Raw genomic sequence first — 22,268 nt, forward strand, 5'->3', positions numbered from 1 at the left:
AATGACGAGCAGGATTTCATGTTTAAAACATAGAGCTGCAGGTTCGAAGGGAAGAGTTCCACATTTTAAGAAATCTGCCACAAAGTCAGAGAAGATTGACACAACGTGTAGACAGAGCCAGTTAGCTTAGCTTAGCATAAAGAATAGGAACACTGGCTCTAAAGCTTACTAACTAATTAACTAAACCTTTGTTTAATTTCTTAAAAATCTCACATGAAAATGAGAAGTTGCAGTTTTAGAGGGAGGTTTGTATCAGGCTCTTTCTTGCCAGGTCACCAGTGGAGACTCCTGGCCCTCACATATTGTGGCCTGTGTCATTTTCACTCTTCAGTTTTTGTACAAATTAAAAAAAAGAAAAAGACATAAGATGTAAATGACTGAGTTAATCGGTGGATTGTGTTAACTCTGTGCTGTGCTCAACTCCCCAGCTGTTGGAGGCATCTGTAAATGAAACAGGAAGACATGAGAGTGGTGTGAAAGACAAATAAGCAGATTTCCTAAAATGTTGGGACTATTCCTTTAAAGAGATGAGCGGATCACAGAGCGCTGCAGTGTACCAGTGAATCTCTGGCTGTGTAAGACTTTAAATCTTCACATTTGACAAACACTGGCGACGTTTTGTGCCTCTGCGGTTGATTAAATGTTCAGGAACATTTTAAAGAACAGTGAGTTTAGTGCAGCATCTCCACAGAAACACATCAGCCAGCATGGATTCACTGACAGCCGTCAATCAGACGTTTCCTGTGTCTTAAAAGGAAATATAACAGCTTGTGAAAGTGTGTTGTGATACATGAGCACAGCTCAGGAAAAAAAAAATAGGCCTTTTTCACTGCAGACATTTTGACTTGTCAGAAAACGAAAGCACAAGTGTTTAAACATTCAAGGAAAATCATTTGGGAAATTCACTTAATCACTCTCTGGCTGATAGACGGGAAAATAATCATGAAACAGTCCGACACATAAACCCTCATAAAGCTGCGATGTGTCCATTTAACACTTAAATTTCTGTACAAATTAAACTAACGAGGAGTCGCAGGTTAATTACTGAGCTTCAGCAAGAAAGCGGATAAGCATATTTCCCAGAATATCAGACTCTTCCTGTTCTGTTGAAGTGTTCCAGTGAGTCCTGACAGTGTGACAGTGAGCCAGCATGCACAACACCATGACCCTGAAACTGAAGCAGCTACACCGACTTTTATTCTTGTACTTTCCCTCCAACAGACGGGTCAAAATGTCTTCTGTGAAAAAGGCCTTGTGGTAAAAGTCGCCTCTAAACCAAACAAACCAGCGCCGCCTTCCTCTGTGAGGTTACTGAAGTGAGTGTTTGGCAGCTTCAGGAGCACGTGAAAACCTCTGTGGCGCCGCGGTGCGTTTCCTCTTCCTCATTTGATGTCACGGCAGCTGTCGCCCACACAGGACTGCAGCTTGATGAGCCGCTGGTTCATCGCCTGCAGGACGGCGGGATCCACCTTCTTCACGATGTTCTCCAGCTGGTGGGGGTCCGACGTCAGGTTGTACACCTCCACGAACGACTGGGGACAGAAACACGGAGCTTCACAGCCGTTTTCACAAAATAACTCATGTGCACGTGTGCGTCTCTAAAATATTTCTACCTCGCTGTCTGCGAACTCGCAGTACTGCAGGTTGTGTTCGCTGTCCAGGGTCCTGACGCAGGCGTAGGTGTTGTTGTAGGCGTCCTCACACACACAGTCTGGGAAACATTGCTGAAGAAAATGAAAGTTTTAAGTTAGAGCTTAGTTTTGTCACCAGACTGAAATATGTCACTGCACTCACAGACAGTCCAGGGCCTAATTTGGGACAGGCGGGGTCTGTCGTCGGGTGTCCCTCTCCGGTGTATTCAACCAGGAAGAAGGGACGAGCGCTGCTGTTACGCAGCGAAGGAGCCTGAACGGAGAAACCTCAGTTAATGTTCAGAAAATGAAGTGAGCGTGTGGGGAAAAGGTTTGAAGAAGAAACAAGCTGACCATCTGACCGAGGAAAGACTGGCCATCCACATTCACAGAGGACAGGTTGAGACCGGATATGTCCAGCATGGTCGGAGCCAGGTCAATGTTCAATACGGGAGCCTAAAGGTGTCAAAATAAATAAAATCTAAATACATTTAAAAAAAAACAAACACAAGCCAAACCAACATTTACATGTAAAGAGGAAAGAAAAGAAACGTGACCTTCAGCGTCTGGTTTGGTTTGATGCCAGGACCTCGGACCATGAGCGGGATCCTGATATCGAACTCATACAGCTGCCTCTTGTCGATGGGCAGAGAGAACTGACCTGGAGCACAGTGAGGACATGTGATTAGAGAGGAGGTCACTGTATTACATCATCTGTCGACCAGAGGAGGCGTGGCTTTAACTGCAGCGCGCTCATACCTGTGTGGTAACCGTTGTCTGACGTGTAGAAGATGTAGGTGTTGTCCAGCTCCTTCAAACTGTCCAGTTTCTTCACCAGCGTCTCCACCATGTCGTCCACTGATAACAGGGTCTGCCACCTGCAGGAGACAAGATCATCATCATGTTTATTTTTTCACTTGTGTTTAGTTTCCATTTGAATCTAATTAATGCAAATTCATTTCAAATGTGAAGTCTGAAGTGTTTTCCTTTATAACAGGTGTCTGACTCTAATAAAGAGTCTATACAGTCTAAATGCTGATTATAAATGGCACATTAAAATAGTAGCTGCTAGTGTACTTAATCTGACACTTTATTTTCCACAAGCTACATCCTGAAACGATCATCTAGAGAGAAGATGTCTCACTCTGTTGCAGCTGTCAGAACCACAAAACACTCTACTACTCGCAGTTGTGCAGTGTTGTTGCAGAATGGAACAGATGATCTTTGACTGAGAATTAACATGAATTAGTGACACCTGATGGTGAGCTGCCGACGACCCTGACAGCCACAGTTAGCACTGGCTGAAAATGCCAAGCTAAATGCCAGCTAAGCTAAGCTAAACTAAGCTAAGCTAAGCTAAGCTAAGCTAAGCTAAGCTAAGCTAAGCTAAGCTAAGATAAGATAAGCTAAGCTAAGCTAAGATAAGATAAGATAAGATAAGATAAGATAAGATAAGATGAACCTTTCTTGATCCCCCGCAGAGGAAATTCAAATTCAGCAGCACAAAAGAAAAGCAGCACAAGGGGAAAATTTGATAAGAAATAATATAAGAAAAGAAACAGAATGTAAAATAAATAAGATAAAAGAGAAATAATATATACAATAACAATATACAATAAAAAGGCAGAGCTGCAGCACCAGCAGGCTGAGGAGAGAGGATCTGATCTGATTACTGATCCTTTAAAAACTGCCTCTCTGGTTCCAAGTGTCAGGCGTGTTTCACCTGCGACCACACCCAGCAGTGATGTCATGGGGTCCTGGAGAACACCTGTACATCACCACAGAGCCTCGCCACTAGCACGGCTAAAGAAAAGGGGGGCTGTTTATGAGACGTACCGTTTCCTGTAAGCGTTGTCCAGGAAGGTGAGCGAACTGTTTGGCATGGGGTTGATGGGTTGACGCAGCAGCCAGTGTTTGTCCTGAAACACACAGAGATTTGTTTAAAAAAAAAAAAAAAAAAACAATTTTTTAAAAGCAGGAATTAAACCTCATGATGTTTGACGTCGTCTTGGTTCATACCTTCCCTGGTTTGTCGAAGCTCCCGCCTCGAGGAGCTTTAACGTTGCTGAACTCCTTCTGGTACCGAGGTGCCGCCGTCCAGGGGGAGTGAGGAGCTGGAGGAGACAGCATCAGGAAGAAGGGATGCTGCGGACTCCTGTCGTCCAGGAAGTGGAGAGACCGGTTCACCTGCGACGCAAAATACATCAACTGTTGAAACAGAAACTCTGAGAAAACAACAGCATGTTTGTTTGACAGACCCAGGATCAGATTTGTGTGTAAAAGGAAAATAGCTGCAGGAACACGGAGGGTTGTGCACTCGCAGCATCTGTGAGTCATTATCACCACAGGATGTGTAATTACCACTGGGCTAAACACATGCTATTACTGCAGACGTGAGTCCCACACACTGTGAAATCTGTCTTTGGCTGCTAATCAGCTCAACTCAAATTATGACCATCACTAAGTCCATCCAACTAGATTTGTTCATTTTGTTTTGACTTTTTTAGCTGTTTTTTTCTTCTTATTCTTATTATTATTTTCTCTCTTTTTTCAATTTTGATTTCGTATAGAACTAAACATCCTAAAGCATTTAATGATATGATGTAAAGACACATCGCTGACTGAGTTTTTACTTTTATGGTTTGCATTAAAACTTTTTATATAATTTGCTGCTATGAAAACTTTGTACATTCATGGTCCCTGGAGGATGAATCCTAATAACCTGATCTTCTGACTTTGTGTCAGTTCACAGTTTGTCTTTCCCTGTGAAATCAATATCTGAAAGTTGTAATGGCACAAATCTTTGTACAGACATTCATGGTCTCCAGAGGATGAATCCTGGTCACTTTAATGACCACTTGACTTCTTAAGCACCACCTGACTATTGCTTGGATTACTATGAAATCTGGTGTGTACTGTACATTCATGTCCCCCTCGGGATGAATCGTAACATTTCCAATACTTCAGTCTATGACCAAATATTTGAAATACTAATGTCATTCCCATCAGCCCCAGCTCCGTTCTGTGTTGAGTAATAATTAGCAAACATCAGCACAGTAAACTCAGCATGGTCTCAACATTATACCTGCTAAATATCAGCATGCTAGCATGAGCTGGTTAGCATTTAGCTCAAAGCACCACAGTGTCCCCCTGCACTCAATCAGTGGAGTACCTCTTTAAGAAGTGTGTGTTTTTTTACGGTCTTTGTTGCTGATACAGCTAACAGCTAACAGCTGGCAGTGCAGGTGAAAAAGGGGAAGTTCAACTCTCATAAACTATATTTAAAGCAGAATACGTTGGCAGCTGGTTGAGTAGTCACACTCATGTGTCACCTGATGAGGATGACGACGTGCAGCAGTTGCATGGAACCATGAAACAGAAGAGTTCACACAACCCAACACAAAGAAGCTAAAAGTCTTCACTTAAACACTCGAAAATATAAAACTATAGAAACTAAACAACATGCACCAACTTCTTTTCTTCCATTTCTCATTCACTGTCTGATTGTTGATGATTAACTTTCCACTGTGCTGACTGGCCGACGACAGAAGACTTACTGACCGTTTTATATTTATATGACAGCAGCTGATTCAGACATGTTGGAGGTGAACAGCCCTTTTCTTCCCATAAATTCTTACATAAATGTCCCTGCAGATGTGAAATACTGCTGATCACAGGCTCAGTACGAGCAGAAGTCCCTGCACTCGACGAGAGTGTGATTACTACTCACTATGAGGTCTGTCAGGTAGTCCTTTTCATAACTGTCTCCGTGCTTTTCTTCATTGCCGTTGACTGACAGTGTGTAGTTATAGTACTGCGAGTTCCCCACCTGCAAATCAAACAGCACAGGTTGTGACACCTGGAGAAATAACGTGTGCATGTGCAGCAGCTGTGTTTACATGCGTGTTTGTGAGACTCACCAATGCATGCCACTGGTCCCAGCCAGGAGGAATATGGCTGACATCTCCTGCCTCTTTCTTCCCATACTGATGGAAGAAGGGACAGTTAGATCATGTTTAACATCTTAGTTTAGCACGTTAGCATGTACAAATTTGGTGTGTAGTGAAGCAGGAATTAAATTTGATTATATGTGATATTAAAAAGGTCTTTAAAAGTCTCAAATTGAACTTGGTGAACACTGAAGGACGAAAAAATTAGGAGAGCTAAACCAGAAATAAAAAACATTAAAAGCTATATAGCAGATATACAGTAACTACAAAAGGATATAACATTAGTCTAAGAAGAAAACATTCTGCTGCTGTACGTACTGCTAAATGCTAATGTGAGTGTGCTAACATGCTGACGCTAAGCATTATGTATGTTTACCATGTTCACAGTCATAGTTTAGTGTGTTAGCATGCTAATGATGGCGCTAGATGAAAAGTCAGAGGACATATTTCCTTTTATTTTTCTAAGAGCTAGACAGACGTGTAGGATTATTTGTCCTGGGTGGAGGTACACAGTCTAATGAGTGCTGCTCTAGTTGGAAAATTAACATCAAATTATAAGGTTTTCATGAGCAAATTTCTTTTAGGAGATTATTTGTAAATACTTTGGATTTTATGGACCCTTAAAATAAAGCAGTTCTGTCCAGAGAGGTCGATTTCTCCACCCACAGAGCCATGACACTAGTCTGGCTCCAAATCATTTTGATAAAAAGCTTCAAGTGTGAAGCTCATAGCTGCAGGAAGTAAGACAGCTGAGGGTGCTAAAACACCCCCGCCCTCAGTGGTCTGAGGAAAGGTCTATTTGTGCTGTTGCAAGATTTTTTTTTTTTTTTAAACTCCGCCCACTGCCTCTGACCTATAACATCTTTTTATTTAATTATCATTACCAGCACAGTATCAATGTCAGGCAGGTCCAGAATGAAAAATCTCAAAGCTCGGATGAAATTTTGTGCATTTTTTCTGCATATCGTTGGACATTCATGTTCCCCAGAGGGTGAACTACTCCAACTGACTTTGGCAATCCCGTCGTTTCCTCTAGCGCCACCATCAGCTCAACACTTTCGACAAAGACTGGATGATTTACACAGATTACAACGTAATATAATAATATTCATAGGTTAAAATATTTCACCAGCAGTTTTAATAATGATGACAATAAAACTTTTGTTATTCAGAAACAAAACAGGATGTGATGAAAGTTTGAATCAGAGAAAAAACTGCTGTAAATTCATCTTCGATTTGAGTTTCTACTTGAATCAGCAGCTTCATGTCAAACCAGAACTTTTCCTAGAAACAGATGGAGTGAAGTGACGCGTGTTCAGACCTGGTTCAGGTATTTCCCAGCGAAGAACGTCTGGTACTTCTGTTTGTTGAGGTAGACGGAGAAGGCCTCGGACTCGGGACCTTTCTGCCACAGGGGGCTGGAGCAGTTCCCGGACAGGGAGTTGTTCCTCACCTCGTGGTTGTGGGGGTACCGACCCGTCAGTATGCTGCTCCTGCTCGGGCAGCACAGTGGCGTGACTGTAAACTTCAGGAGGAGGAAGCGAGAGCGGCGATAAGAGGAAGACGACAACAGGAGAACAGAGGAGGGAGAAAGAAATGATGAAAGAAACATGACAGCAAAGGAGGATGTGTAACTCATCCAGTTTCAACATTTTAACACATGTAATCAGGTGAGTGCAGTGCTCAGATCCTCGAGCAAAAGCAGCAGCACAACAACATAAAAATACTCTTTTACTTTTAACACTTAAAGTATCCAAAGTAAAGTGATACTTGAAAAATCAAAGGTGTAAATACTCATTAGTCGTTGATGCTTCAGCAGCATTTTACTGTTGCTTCATGTTGAGCTGCTTTTATCGACTTTTTTTTTTGTACAAAGAAATAAACATAAATAAATAAATATAAGGCAAAAAAAAAAGTGAGCCATGATAGAAAATAAATAAAAGTACTGATAGTGAATCAGAATTATGAGACAGTGAGCCAGAATTTTTACTCATTGTCTCATAATTTTGACTTTTCAGTCAGTATCTTTGATCTCGTACATTTTGGTTTGGATATTTCTACATGTTGACGTACTATCTCTCTTTTTACTGAAGTATTTCACAATTCTGACTTAGTATTTGGAAAATTTGACTTATTTGGGCCTTAAATATTCACCTAAATGAAACCATGTGAGAAGAACTGTGTGTGTGGTGGAGCTGCTAAGAGCTCTCAGTGCCCTGTTCAACATGCGCCGGATTGTTTGGCTTGTGTTGCATGTAAAAATTAGATCCATGTGTAAATGTGAACGCTCTGGGTTTAGAAATGTGTCTCAAACTAGACACTGAAGAGTCACGAGCCAAAAAGGCTGACAAACAACAAGTAATCACAGCTGGCAGACAGAAGTAGTGGAGTAAAAGTACTTCACAATACTTCCGTCTGAAATAAGATAAGATAAGATAACGCTTTATTAGTCCCACAGTGGGGAAATGTAGTGGAGAAGCATAAAGCAGCAGAAAATGTGCCTCAAAGTTGTTCTTACAGTTGGTGCATGTACTCACAGCGTTCACAAACGTTGCTCCTGCTTCTCCTATTAAAGCTTTCGTTTTCTTCATCGGGGTCTGACGAACAGAAACAAGAAGAGACACGTGGAGACCAACATTCAAACCAAGAAAACACAAGCACAAAACAAATTCCCTATCACAGTTTTCAAATGAGTCGCTCTCGGATCGACTGATTAATAGAAGTTGAGGGTCTATACTTCCCCACTGACTCCTGACATCAGACTTTTCTTACACTCAGTTAACCTCAATAAATAAAGTGTATTGTTCCCGTGTCGACCTCCCTCAAACGAGCCAGTCACAGCAGCCGCAACGAACAACTATTTTCATTGTCAATTAATCTGCCAGTGTGTGGTCTAGATCTGATTAGTCAAAAAATGAATCTGGTGCTCCTTTGATTCATTGTTTCAGTGGGTTTTTTTCAAGCAAAAATGCAAAAATATTTCTGGTTCCAGCTGCTCAGAGCTGAAGATTTACAGAAAACTGATCGTTTTTTTCACAGCTGGTCGGACAAAATAAACTATTTGAAAACATCATCTTGGAGTCTGAAAAACTGCAATGGTCATTTTCCACTATTTAATACAAAATTGATTAATTAATAGAGAAATTAATCATCAGGGAAATACTGAAAGGGGTCAGTTACAGTTTCCAATGACTCTGCTCAGCTGACAGCAGTGGTGGGAAGTAACTGAGTACATTTACTTAAGTACAGATTTCAGGTACTTGTACTTTACGTGAGTATCTCTATTTTGCACTATTTTATACTTTTGATTCTTACAACTCAATGACAATATTGAAATAATGCTTATACGTAAGTAATACTATTCAAACAATATGACAAATATGACACAGTGAATGGGCCCATTTTGTATGATGCAGTATGTTTTACTGCAAATACTTATTTTCTTTTATTTAATATGGGTCTTTACTTTTAATGTAGTATTTTTATCGTGTACTATTGCTACTTTTACTTGTGTAAAACATCTTAATACTTCTCCCACCACTGGCTGAGAACACAAACATTATAAGAGAACATTTTTTATCCTTTTTGATGCTTATTTTTTATTTAATTTGATGTATTTTACTTCTACTTACTTCATTCAGTCATTTTCCACATTATATTATTTTGAATTATGTAAAGACATAAAGCAATATTAGTTAACTCTCCTTCCACTGTCCAACTTAAAGCTTCTGTTTCTATATTTTATGGATGATAAGGTGACTGTACATTTAATTCTATGTGACCGTAAACTCACCATAAACACACTCATGAGTGTGTGCTACAGGTAGGAGCTTGGAAAGTGAACTAGTGTCTTTGGGATCAGTTCATGTGATTTATACTAAAGAGTGGACTCACCATCCCCCCCAGCTGAACGTCCTGGTCGTCGGCGAGGATCAGTATGATGTTGCTGGGTTTCACGCTGTCCGCACACCTGACGCAGCAGGTGAGCAGCGGCCACAGCAGCGTCAGGAGAGTGAGGGCTGCGTGCTGTCCTCTCTGCCGGCGTGTCGTCGCTCCGGCTCCGCTCCTCAGACCCGCCATCAGGACCCCGCAGCTCCGGACCTGCTGCTCCAAACACTGACGACTGTCCGTGTTTCAACCGAGGCTCTGTTTCGTTTCCTGGTCGGGGAGGGGGGGGGGAGGGTGCGTGAGAGCGCGTGTGTGTTCAGGCTGGACAAACACACTGCAAGCTTTAGAGTTTGAGGAAGTGGAGTCAAGTGTCGGTCATATGATCAGACTGAGTGGGAGGAGTGAGGACCGAGAACACGTTGTTCAGCTTGGACTTTATACAACTTCACTGAAAATACATGACGTTAAATATAAAGGAAATGGATATTAAGTTACTATGGTTACTATAATCCCATTTAATAATATGCATAGTTGATTTATCTAATAATATAATATAATATAATATAATATAATATAATATAATATAATATAATATAATATAATATAATATAATATGTCTACATTAATATATAATTATATGTAAAACCAATACAAATAGTATGAGTTAATAGTAATACATCATGAATTGATAATTATTAATATTATATATATTATTACTGCAAGATTGTTTAGTTATAGTATTTAATATTAATATTTAATATTGTAATATTATATTACATTATATCATATTGAATCTGATATAAAAAGAAAGAAAAAATAATAGAAATGATTAAATCTATTAAATATAAAAATCTAAACTACATATATGGAGTATAAAGTTGTTATTAAAAACGTAATTCGTTTTTTACAAAAGCACATGAGGATGAGGAATCCTTAAATTCACTTATTGAAGTGAATTTAATTGAATTGTGATTGAGATACTGTATGTTGTTGAATTGGATATTTTACAGTTGATTTATAAACTTGTTAGTGCTCTCTGGTGGGCAAACGGTGCAGTGAAAACACAGTCTCTAAATTACCTCAATCATATATGAACATAAATCTTTGGTGTGTTTTTTCACCAATTTCCCTCAAGCAGCGTCAGAGTTATAGTTATAGTAATTTAAGGTTTAATGTTGGACATTAGCAGTTTTGACAGCAGAGTACTAATATAACTAATGTTCTTCTTCTAAATATAAACATAAGCTACTTCTTGAGTAAATTTTATACAATATTCTTGAAAATGTTTACACAATACATAAGGACACAGCAGATTTAATGGCAAAACACAAAGAAGAAGAATTTAAAATAGTTTTGTGGGTTTAAAAAAACAAACAACGAGTTTGTAATGATCAACTTACCAACGAAGAAGAGGCAGTGACGCATCATTAATGTGTCCGTTTTCTCAAACCTTTTTCACATCAAGGACCTAAACTGACACAAATTAGACCCCCCCCCCTTTTCCCCCCCCCCCCCCCCCCCCCCGATAAGATTTTGTCTTTTAGATGTTTTATTACAGAAAGTGTTTGAAACCCACGACCAAAATATTCACACATTCTGTCATCGTGTTACTTATGGATGGAATAAAAATGAAAATAAATGATTCATCTTTTTGCTGGGGACCCTCAGGAACCCCTCCAAGGACCCTTGGGGGTCCCTGCACCCCACTTTGAGAACCACTGCTCTGGAGAACACTTTGTGCCAGAGAAGGTTAACAGTTTCTTCACTGTGTGGACCACGTGGCTCTTCTTCAAGTACTTATCTCTCACAGCACCGTCCTATTTGAAGGAGAGATTTCTTGATATCTAATCAACCCAATCTTTGAGCACTTCCCTTGTACTGGTGGGCCTGAGAGCTGTAAAAATAAACAAGACTAGAGCTGTGTCCCAAATCACTATATCCATCTATATCTATCTATAAAAAGTGCACTAAATTTACCGTTTCTCGTTTTATTTGAGTGTTTGATTTCTGATTGTAGAAATTTATCCACAGATTTTTCAATAATTTATCAATAATACCCTAAAAAATACTACAATGGCTTAGAAAAACTGCACAAAACATCACATTTCACAGATGGAAAAATCACCCTGTGTGACTCAAGCTGTCTAAGTCTCAATTTACTGTCCACTACAGACAAGTGGGTGATTTCAGACACAGCTCAAGAGTCTACCTGTGCTGGTTTCGCATCTCTGTAGATATTATGTGTCTCTTTCTGAGATATTTCTGCAGGAAAAGCCCGGAGTCACCCTGACCCCTCTGTGCTAGACAAAAACTGTAAAATTAAAGTAAAATATCCTAATTCAAATAAAGTGTAAAAACAATAAATTTGCAGAAAGTTTCATTAATATTTCTACAGAGAAAAACTGTTATTTTACAGATTTTTCCTAAATTATTATGATCAAACACTGTCAATAAAGTGAATCCACTAAAGTTTCTGCAGAGAAACTTTTTCCTAATAATAAAATTAAGTGTCAATCAATTAAATATTAGCACATGCTTAATATTGTAGACGTTTTAGCGGTTACTAGGATTGTGTCTGTTGCTCTCGCCTGTTGTACAGCTGGTGACGTCAGTAACTTCAGGCTCATCTTGTAACTGACTGTAACTTGAGATTGTATGGACCCAGTAGACCGAGTGAATACACGTAGATCGGTTCACCATGTTGTAACCACTTTACATTACTGTTAGGAGATCAGTGTACACTGACATATTGTGCAGTGATGATGACTCAGGTTTGACACTATAATGAAGAAAAGGGAGAATTACATGATCCATACATTTCCAATTATGTCTCAACAAGCTCTGCAGCTCAAAGTTCTTCTGCAGCTGTTGAACAGTCACGTAGCAGTCAGTGAGCTCGGTCATGCCTCACTGCTGCTTGTCAAACTGTGAAATGAGGCGACAGGTGAAGGTGTTCTGCTGGGATGATAGTAGACTCAGAGATGATGGAGGTTATTGTAGATATCAGACATTTCCTCATCCTCATCATCTGCACCTGTGATGGGATTATAGTGGAAGATTTACCAGCCACATTCAGTGATAATAAGTAGCCTAAGTATATTTACTGAACTTTAGCATTTTGAGGCATTTTCTACTTCTACTCCACCATGAAATATTGTAGTTTTTCCTCAATTACATTCACTTGACAGCTGAAGTTACTTTACAGATTCCAAGATTACAGATTCGCTAAAAATTTCCCTTGGAAGTTTATATAAATCTATGCATTATTAAAGATTAAACCAGTGGGGACAAAAAGTGTCTTGTTGGGGCTCCTTGTTGTTAGCAGTTCTGCCAAACAGTGACTTCCCCTCAAAAACTCTGTCATTTACTTAACTTTCTTTCTGTGTATCCAAACTTTCCTCACGTAGTATTCATTTCTGGATCACTCAGATTTATCAGGTGACCCATAAAAATAAAAGTAGTGATGGTAAAAGTAAGATTTATGAGACAGCAATTCAGAATTATGAGATGATGAGACAAAATTTTGAGTTGCAGAGTAAAATTATAATAAAGAAAAATAATATTAGCCTCTAGTAAATTCAAAAGTTAGAAATAATTCAAATTTTTTACTTGCCACAAAAGAAGTCTTGAGATATTAAATAAGAATTATGACATGAGAGACATGAGACAAAATGATGAGGTATTACATAAAGATTATGACATACTATGCCAAAATTATGAGATAATAATAAGTCAAGGTCAAAAAATACAATCAAAAATTCCATCTTTTTACTTCAGTCTCTTAATTGTCATCCTGAAGACAACCATGGCCACACTCTGGCTTTTATTTGTTTGTATTTTATTTGTTGTCTGTGCAATAATTTTATCAAAATATTCTGTGCTTTTATTAATTTACTTAAATTTTTTATTTATCTCTGTTTATTTGATTCCTGTGTTTGATCATTTCTGTGTTTTTGTTTGATTGTAATTTGTTGTTTTTGAATGACATACATAATTATTTTTATTTTATTTATTCTTAAACATATTTATTCTATTCTATTCTATTCAATTCTATTTTATTTTATTTTATTATTTTGACACAGATGAGCTTCCATACCGGGCAGTCTGGACTCATAGTGACTGTTTCCAGTCGGAATTATTTTTGCTCACGTGCTCCCGGTGTCGGCGTCTACCACACAGCTGCATCCGGTTGCACTTTTGCACAGAAGTTTGCTGCTTTTTGTGTCACTAACCTACCTCAGAAAATAAAGACAGTCCCGGTGAACACCTGAACTGAAGTCGGTCGTAACATTTAATGGTTAATAATTATATTTTGATGTTAACGGACGTCATTAAAACAAGCTAGCAACACAGAAGTTAACAAGCTAGCAACAGAAGTTTAATGCATGAGAGGATTGAATGGGGCTAATGTCAAAATTAGCCAAAAAAACAAAACCCAAACATGGATGTAACGTGTTTGTAGCTTCATTTAACCGCAGAGTGAACCATGGTGCCATTAAAGAGAAGAAAAGTCTCCTCTAATGTCGGGAACAATGATCCTGAAGCACCAAACAAGTTCCCTCAGGTCGTTTTATTCCTGCTGGAGAGAAAGATGGGAGCGAGTCGACGAGCTTTCCTCTCTCAGCTCGGTCGGAGGAAAGGATTTCAAGTGGAGGAGGTGTTCAGGTAAGAGGAGTTCAACTTTCATCATGTGTCACAGCAGCACAAAAGTAAAGTTACAGGTAAATAACTCAGAAGAAACTTAAATGAAAATACTACAGAGGCAAGAAAACACAAAAAGGAGAATAAGCTAATATATGGTGATTAACAAAACAAACACCTTCTGTAAGGCCACACATTTATAATTCGTTATAACATCTAGATTCATAAAATGAGGCATTTAATAAAGGTACTAATACTATCTTGGAATAAGATCCTTAATTTGTGCTCCACTAGCTACAGAATTAACTATATAAGTATGTAATGCAGAATCTGAAATGTTTTACCTTTGTTTTGCTTTGTTTTATTTATTCAGTTTTTCTTTAATATCTTATTCAGGTTGTCGAGCCTGATTGATGTTGTAATGTTATGTGTTAGAGTTCATTATTTGGTTTGTTTAGTGTGACCTAGTGTGTTGGTTTATGTTTATGTTTTATCTTCTGTTATTTATCTCATGTTTTTGTTCAATTAAAAAAAAGAGGAGAAAAGAGTATTTTATTTTATGTCTTTCACAGATCACGTCTTATTCCCTCAGTGTCAGACACAGAAGTGAAATCTCTTTTTTCGTCTAAAACTCGAAGATGTTAAATTTACACTGATATACAACAGAGAAAAACAGAAAATCCTCATAATTAAATGTTCGACATTACTCTTTGATAAAAAAACACTTATAAGATTAACTGACAATTAAAATTGTAACTACGTTCATCAGGAAGCTCGTCAGCCTGTGCGTTACATCAGGTGTTGTGTTCACAGTGAAAGCGTCACACACGTTGTTTCTGAAAACAACTCGGGGCTCGAGGTCAGGACGTGGCTGGACTCTCAGGGCAGGGGTCAAGGCCGGACCCCGGTTCACCTCCTGGACATCAGCTGGTACACAGAGAGCATGAGAGCAGGACTTCCTGTCCAGATCCTGGACACACATAAACTACAGGTGCGTTTTACTCCCAACAACTAAATACCATTGCTTCTCTGAGCCTGAGGATTGTGGGAAATCGAGGCTCATATACTAGACTTACACTTGTGAAGAATAAGAGACATTTATCAACTGTTCTTACACATATTTAAAGTGACGCACAGGAACAACCTGTAAGTTCACATGTATGCTTAGAGCAGTAAATAGCCAATCAGAGACTTGGATTTCTCTTACATTTGCAAAAATATGTGTGATTTTGCTTTAAAATAAAATTTTGTTTTATTTGTGTGAAATCCTTAAAATCTCCAGTTGAAATGAAAGACAGTGTTTGACATTTATAATAAATAAATGTGGGACTAGAGAAGAAAACTAAACTGGAGCAGGATAGAAATATTCTGCTGCTGTTGCGTCAGAGGAATCATTTGATCAGGAGAATGTAGGACGTCAGTAATCATACGTAAATGTTTCTCACATGTCAGATTATAAATGGTTTGACTTCTGCTTTGTCAAATATAAGAACAACTGGAGACCAGTTTACAAGAGGTGCAGCAGGAGGAGACACTTTAATATCCCACTGAGAAAAAGGTCCTGCACAAGAAGAGAGAACTGAACACACAGTTTAATTACAGCTCATTTATGAAAAGGTTAATTAACATTAAATAATCAGTCTTTAATTGTGGCTTTGTTTAGAGTGATTTATATATTTTATGCTTGCAGTTAGTATCTAATAATTTCTTATTCAATTTACATTTTTATTAACATTAATATTCTTTATTATTATCACTACTATACTATTCATTGATATTATTTTATTTACGTCTTGAGTTATGTGCTTCTGCGTTACATGTTTTATTAAATTAGTGTCTTGTCTGATGTTTTTTTTAAGCAACATTAATATTCTCTTCTCTTTTTATTGTTGCTCTGAATGTTTATAACTGAACTCACTGCCTCTCTCATTTTAATTTAAAATTCTTATATTCATGAGTCCAGAGATGAAAAACATCCTCTGGCACATTTACAGTGATGTTTATTAATGTGGACTGTTCCTGTCAAATTAACCAGTGACAAGGACTGCAAACAAAAACCGTGGCAGCTTTGTTCTTGTTTCTTTTTTCACCGCAGAGAAAAGAAAAGAAAAGCTGCATGTGAATTACACATAATGCCTCTAGCTCTTGGTTTTCAGCAGTAATTGTACGACTGTTGAATCACAGGAGCAGCGGACGGATGAAGCTGAGGTGGTGGTGTTCTGCGTGCCCAGCTACGCCTGTCAGAGAAGAACCACCCTGGAGAACCACAACACCATCCTCACTGTATGTCCCCCCCCCCCCCCCCCCCCAATAAACAGACCTCATGTTTCTCACCTGCAGCTCTGACGTCAGCTGATAAAGAAACGTCTCTTGTATAAATGATTCTCGGTCTCAGGACGCTCTGTCGCTCCTGGCTGAAAACGCTGAGCTCAGTGACCAGGAGGGACGAGGCGTCGCGTTCCGTCGAGCCGCCGCCGTGCTGAAGGCTCTGCCCCGAGCGGTGACGGGCGTGACGCAGCTCAGAGGGCTGCCCTGTCTCGGAGAACACTCACTGAGAGTCATCAAGGTGAGGGGAGTGAAGTGCGTCTCTCTGACCTTCTTTAGATCTAATAATAATAATAATAATGATGATGATGATAATCCTGTTTTTCATCCTCTGTTCCTGCAGGACATTTTGGAGACTGGAGCATCAGCTGAGGTCGAATCTACGAAGCAGTCTGAGCGATATAAAGCACTGAAGGTTTGTCAGCTGCTTTTCCCGTAAACTTAAACGCAGCAGTATCAAATCTATGATCTACCACAGTGATTTCCAGCCTCTGAGGGGTTTTAAGAAAAATCCGAAGGTAATTAAAGACACAAGATAAAAAAAAGTCTTGTTTAATGGTTTAATTTTACCTCCTCATGCTCTGAAAACAAGACAAGGAAAAAATCTTAATGTGAACTTCTCTTCATTCATTGGTCAAAAGCAAACACAGCTTCAGTTTCTTCTGAAGACGTGCAACATTAAACACTGACAGTAACAGACAAAGAAGAAATCAAGACTCTTTGGTTCCTGATGATGGATTTATTTGTTTGTATAAGTTTCTCTTCTTGTTGATGTGTCATTATTTCATCAACAGTTATTAGCCACTGGTCCTTCGTCAGCGTTGCCTCCGCCCCTCAATCCCTCACGTTTTACTTTCCATTAACAATATTTTAACCAAATATCTGTCGCTTCAAAAGACAGAAAAGAGATAAAGTACCACAAAACTCAGGGACCTCATTTCTGTCGTCTGTGTAGCTTCATTTAAAGGATGAAAAGGAAACAACAACCAACCTCTGATCCGTCACTCAGCTGCAGCATCTTAAACACAGGATGTGTCAGAAATTAAACAAGCTTAATAATCCAAGAAATTCTGATTTGAGTTTTTACTTATCTGCTGAATTATATTAAAGCTAAATTATTATATTTTCATTGAACAGACGAGTTGTTTGTGCCTCTTGTTTTCTCTTTAGCTCCACCTAGTGGCTCTGCTCAAGCACTGACTTGTGTTGAGTCGCATTAAAGGATCATTATTGTGAATAAATCCCATGAAAAGAACAAAACCATCGATAAAATAAGGAAATAAAGAGGAAATAAAAACACATCAGTGAACCACACTGTCGCACCTTCAATATCCTCCTCCACCCTGCAGAGGAGGGGCTGGTTGTTACTCCTACATGTACTGCAGGTGCAGCCTGGGATCAATAAAGTCTCATCTTGTCGTCACCAATAACACATTGTAAATGATTTGTTGATCATGTTTTGTTTTGTTGTTTGTTTCTGAATCAGCGAAGGAGTGTGTATTTAAAGCATCAGATAAATCTAGTGCAGTAAGAAGAAGAAGAATATTTCCCTCTGAAATGTAGAAGTTTTTATGAATAGAAATATAAAGCAGCACAACATGGAAATATTCAAGAAACTAAGTACCTCAGAACTGTATAATAATGATAAGAAATAGAGAAAAGGGATAATTAAATATAAACTAAACTAAACATGAACTAAACAAGTAAATAGAGTAAAATCTCTCTTCTAATCTTCATTAACAGCAGCGTGTAGACTCGTATAATGTTGTATAAAGAGGATCCAGATCCTCTTAAATCTAATCTGTGTTTCAGGTGTTAACAGGTGTTTTTGGAGTCGGACCAAAAACAGCGGAGCGATGGATCAGAGAGAGGATACACACTCTGCAGCAGCTGCAGGACTCAGGACACACACTCAACCGAGCGCAACAGGCAGGTGTGTGTCCGGGCGTTTTCCTGTGTAGATTCGTTATATTTCATGTAGTTTGTCTCTGTGATTGGACACACGCGCTGCCGTCCCTCAGGTCTGCAGCACTACGACGACCTCAACCAGCCTGTCGCCAAGGCGGAGGCCGACGCCATCGCAGAGGTCGTGGAGAGAGCCGTCGTTTCTGTGTCACCAGGAGCTCAGGTCACTCTGACCGGAGGATTCAGGAGGTAACACACACACACACACACACACACGCACGCACACACACACACACACACACACATCAGGTCAGTGTCAGTGTCATTCTGATGAGGTTTTAAACGTTAACGTCTTCTTAGATAAACAGTTTTGTGGTTTGGAGTTAAGCGTGCAGGCTTCGCACCACAGGGTCGACATGTGACTTCTACTGTTTGAAGCTGTGATGAAAATCTGTAACGTATTAGAGTTACTTGTTTTCATTTAATTATTTACATTCTCTTAAAGATATTGGAATAAAAGTATCTTGAAACCATGAAACTGTGGATCAAATTGCATTTTCTTTTGCGAATTTTCTTGAAATTCTCTTAAAATTTGCACTGAACTTGGATGAAAACTCGACTCGTGTCACATGACCGCACAGTTGGACACACGTAAAAAACTTAACTACGACTCCCAAGGTGCATTTCAGCAGGAAACACCACACCGGTGGTGGAAACGTAAACCTGCAGCATGGTTACATCCTCCAGGAGAGTCCTGCGTCTGTATGAGAAGTGACACGGAGGATGTCGTCAGAAGAAACTTCAGCTGTTCAATAGAAACTCTGTTTTTCAGAGGGAAGCCGACCGGCCACGACGTTGACTTCCTGATCACCCACCCGGAGGAAGGCAGAGAGGACGGACTCATGTCTAAAGTGGTGTCCTGGCTGGAGTCACAGGTAAGGTCACGGCCTGCTGCGTCAGTCAGTGTGAGTGTTTTCATCACCTTCTGACTGCAGCGTCTTCTCAGTTTGAGGAGAAACTCTTGATTTGATGCTGTTTATTTGACGGATTCAGTCTGATTTTAATCCCGAACTGATCACATGAGACGAGATGAAGAGTCTCTCTGTCTCTGCAGGGTTTCCTGTTGTACCAGAAAACCACCAGAAACTCTTACCTGGAGTCTAAGGACGGCCCTGCTCGTCCCGCCTCCAACATGGACCGCTTTGAGAGGTGCTTCTCCATCTTTAAACTGCACGAGGACGAGGGACGAGGAACAGGACACCCGGGGACACCGACAGGAAACACAGCGGCGGCGAACACGGGCAGTCTCGGGGACTCGGACTCTCGGAGTCAGATCCGCGGAGGCGAACAGAGACTCCTCGTGTCTGGTGAGGACGGAGGACCGGAGGAGACAAAACCTGCCGGACACAGACCGTGGAGAGCTGTGAGAGTGGACCTGGTGGTTTCTCCCATCAGCCAGTTTGCTTTCGCTCTGCTGGGCTGGACCGGATCCAAGGTGACCTCTTAATATCTGACCTCCGTCTTCTAACGGCGAGCTCGCTCAGTGTTAACGTTCATGCTGGCTTGACGTTTTCCACAGCTGTTTGAGAGAGAGCTGCGACGATGGGCGGGACATGAGAAGAGCATGTCTCTGAGCAGCCACGCTCTCTATGACAATAAACAGGTAAATACTTTTATCAAATAAGGATGAGGTGGTTCATTTACACACAGTTGGTTTCTTAGTTTTACAACTCATCTCTTCTGCTTCGTTTACTCCTGCCGTCCACACGACTTGTTTGCAAGTCTAGTTTTATTTTGAAGACTCTTGGGTTGTGTTTTATTTTGAAAACTCTGGGGTTGTGTTTTATTTTGTAAAGTCTGGGGTTGTGTATTATTTTGAAAACTCTGAGGTTGTGCTTTATTTTGAAAACTCTGGGGTGGTGTTGTATCTGGATGGACAGAAACTGAGACCTTTGAAAACGATGAGGTCACACCCATGGTCTCTCCTGATTGGCTCTCATCAGCCTGGACTACCAGTGGTGAATACAACATGAGAATGAATGACAGAGTTACTGACCTTGTTGTCTTTGCAGCTGTTGTTACACTCTTTGTTTGAGCTACAACTGTCTCTGCTGTTCCTCGTTCGTGGTATAATCACCTGCAGAGGAGACAATCTACTTCCTGTTTCCTGTCGTTTCATGTATGCCTGACTTTTCAGGTGTGTCTTCTCTTCAAGAAAGACAAATGTTTTGGAGTTGCAGTTTCTATTTTACATTTAATAACTTTCTAATTCAACCATGAGCGAACGGTTTCACACAAGGTGAACTGGGGTCAGATCCTGAAATCTGGTCCACATTTTTTATTTATTTACTGAAACCTGACTTTATATAACCTTTATTTAAACAGGAAGTCTGACTGAGAAAAAAACAAACAAACATAAACACACAAACAGCCTCAGAGACAATCACAGACCTTTAAAGTCCTTTGTAATTCTTTCATTTCTAAGTGGCTGAGCAGCTTCAGAATAAAGGACGTGCTCTCCATCGTCAGGTCAGACATGACGTCGACTCCTCAGAAAGAAATAAACACGTTTTTATCTTTATTTTCTGAGCCTGACGCTTCATGTGCTGTCGGGTCAAATCAGCAGATCTGTGTAAGATTAGACTGTTTTGATTTTCAGTCTCATTAAGTGTTTGAATGAACTTTATTATTATTGGTTCTGGAGAATAAAAACACGCTTTGTCTCGTCAGCGTTCGGAGATGATGCAGAGATTAAATCAAATTGAATATTTGGTTCAGTCCATTTTACAGCTGCTCTGTGGTTGTGTTTCTCAGAGCAGGTATCTGAGAGCGACGTCAGAGCAGGAGATCTTTGCTCACCTCGGGCTGGAGTTCGTCCCGCCGTCGGAGAGAAACGCCTGAAGAGACCTGATGACGAGCTGCTGCTGCTTCTGCTGGAGTAACGTGAGAGTTATCACCTGGAGGAGGAAGGGTTAACGCAGCCCGGTGGCGTGTTGTTGCAGGTAACGTGAGACAATTAAACAGCATCCAGGAAGTTTGAGTAACAGATACATGAGTTTAAACACGTCTCTGAAACAGTAAGAACCGTCATGAAGGAGAATTTACTGCAGGACTGCTGCTTTAGTTTTAGCTTGGTGTTCCTAATGAACTGACAGCCGAGCGTCGGTGTCTACCGAGATCATAAATGTTGTGAATTTACTTTTACCTCTGAAATACGAGCTCCTGTCAGAAGGTGTTTGTTTTAACCTGCTGAACTCTACAATCTGTTTGTGCCATGATTGTATTTTATAATAAAATGTGGATGAATCGAGCTTCAAACGCACAGCACATGTACATTTCTCTAACAAGACACGTTGGGTAGCAGCGTGGGATCTTGGGAGTTGTTGTCTTCTTGGCTCAGCTTTTTTCTCTGATAACGTCCGCTGACTAAAATCCTTCATCCGGTTAAAATACAGAGTTGAAAACGACCTAAATGTAAAAATGGCATTGTGGAAATGTGGCTTAAAACTGGATAAAAACTGGATAAAGTCCACTTATCTCCAGCTCCTAACAGACAGACAGACAGAGGCCGGTTCCTCCTGAACAGTGACGGAGTGACGAGATTAAATCTGCTGCTGATTCAGGAGATCGATTAAAGAAACAGACCTGATGAGAAGAAGAGACGAACTCACTGATCTAATCAAACAAGACGCAGAAACACTTTACAGCTAAGAAAATATCTCGTCAAGTAGTTCAGCTTTCACACTCCTCTTAACCTCAGACACACACACACACACACACACACACACACACACACACACACACCTACACCTGTGAACCGGTGACCTGTTTTCTCTAACGTCCTCGTCGCCTCCTGGTCGTTCACAGCTGAGCAGAGACACGTGAGAGGATCCGTTACTGAAGCACCGAGCTTCAGTTCAGGTCCAGG

General features: G+C 40.1%; 2 protein-coding genes across 2 annotated transcripts; one reads left to right on the forward strand and one right to left on the reverse strand.

Annotated features, from left to right (window-relative positions):
- Positions 1-4: 4 nt before the first annotated feature.
- LOC111239659 (N-acetylglucosamine-6-sulfatase-like) lies at positions 5-9,782 on the reverse strand. The gene is made up of 13 exons (XM_022769550.1): positions 9,476-9,782; positions 8,119-8,178; positions 6,903-7,106; positions 5,552-5,617; positions 5,362-5,460; positions 3,651-3,818; positions 3,468-3,550; positions 2,391-2,509; positions 2,189-2,292; positions 1,986-2,087; positions 1,795-1,905; positions 1,614-1,724; positions 5-1,532 (listed from the first exon to the last, which is right to left on the reverse strand). Exons 1-13 carry the CDS (start codon positions 9,659-9,661, stop codon positions 1,383-1,385), a joined length of 1,563 nt encoding a protein of 520 aa, XP_022625271.1. The 5' UTR covers positions 9,662-9,782; the 3' UTR covers positions 5-1,382.
- A 3,878-nt stretch (positions 9,783-13,660) lies between these two features.
- On the forward strand, positions 13,661-21,607 carry polm (DNA polymerase mu). The gene is made up of 11 exons (XM_022769561.1): positions 13,661-14,134; positions 14,924-15,101; positions 16,295-16,393; positions 16,506-16,676; positions 16,779-16,850; positions 18,248-18,368; positions 18,457-18,589; positions 19,173-19,275; positions 19,455-19,835; positions 19,920-20,003; positions 21,155-21,607. The coding sequence occupies exons 1-11, from the start codon at positions 13,956-13,958 to the stop codon at positions 21,239-21,241; spliced, it is 1,608 nt and encodes a 535-aa protein (XP_022625282.1). The 5' UTR covers positions 13,661-13,955; the 3' UTR covers positions 21,242-21,607.
- The last annotated feature ends 661 nt before the right edge of the window (positions 21,608-22,268 follow it).

The sequence above is a fragment of the Seriola dumerili genome, unplaced genomic scaffold, assembly GCF_002260705.1.
Source record: "Seriola dumerili isolate Sdu_G_001 unplaced genomic scaffold, Sdu_1.0 BDQW01003649.1, whole genome shotgun sequence".
Lineage (NCBI taxonomy): Eukaryota > Metazoa > Chordata > Actinopteri > Carangiformes > Carangidae > Seriola > Seriola dumerili.

Excerpts from the sequence above, each read along its gene's own strand:
- LOC111239659 (XM_022769550.1), bottom strand. The coding sequence starts at position 9,661 with ATGGCGGGTCTGAGGAGCGGAGCCGGAGCGACGACACGCCGGCAGAGA. Across the intron at positions 5,618-6,902 it reads CTGGGAAATACCTGAACCAG|TATGGGAAGAAAGAGGCAGG; the intron begins GTCTGAACACGC and ends TTCTTCCATCAG. Across the intron at positions 2,510-3,467 it reads GACAACGCTTACAGGAAACG|GTGGCAGACCCTGTTATCAG; the intron begins GTACGTCTCATA and ends TGTCTCCTGCAG.
- polm (XM_022769561.1), top strand. The coding sequence starts at position 13,956 with ATGGTGCCATTAAAGAGAAGAAAAGTCTCCTCTAATGTCGGGAACAAT. Across the intron at positions 14,135-14,923 it reads CAAGTGGAGGAGGTGTTCAG|TGAAAGCGTCACACACGTTG; the intron begins GTAAGAGGAGTT and ends TTGTGTTCACAG. Across the intron at positions 16,677-16,778 it reads ACTCACTGAGAGTCATCAAG|GACATTTTGGAGACTGGAGC; the intron begins GTGAGGGGAGTG and ends CTGTTCCTGCAG.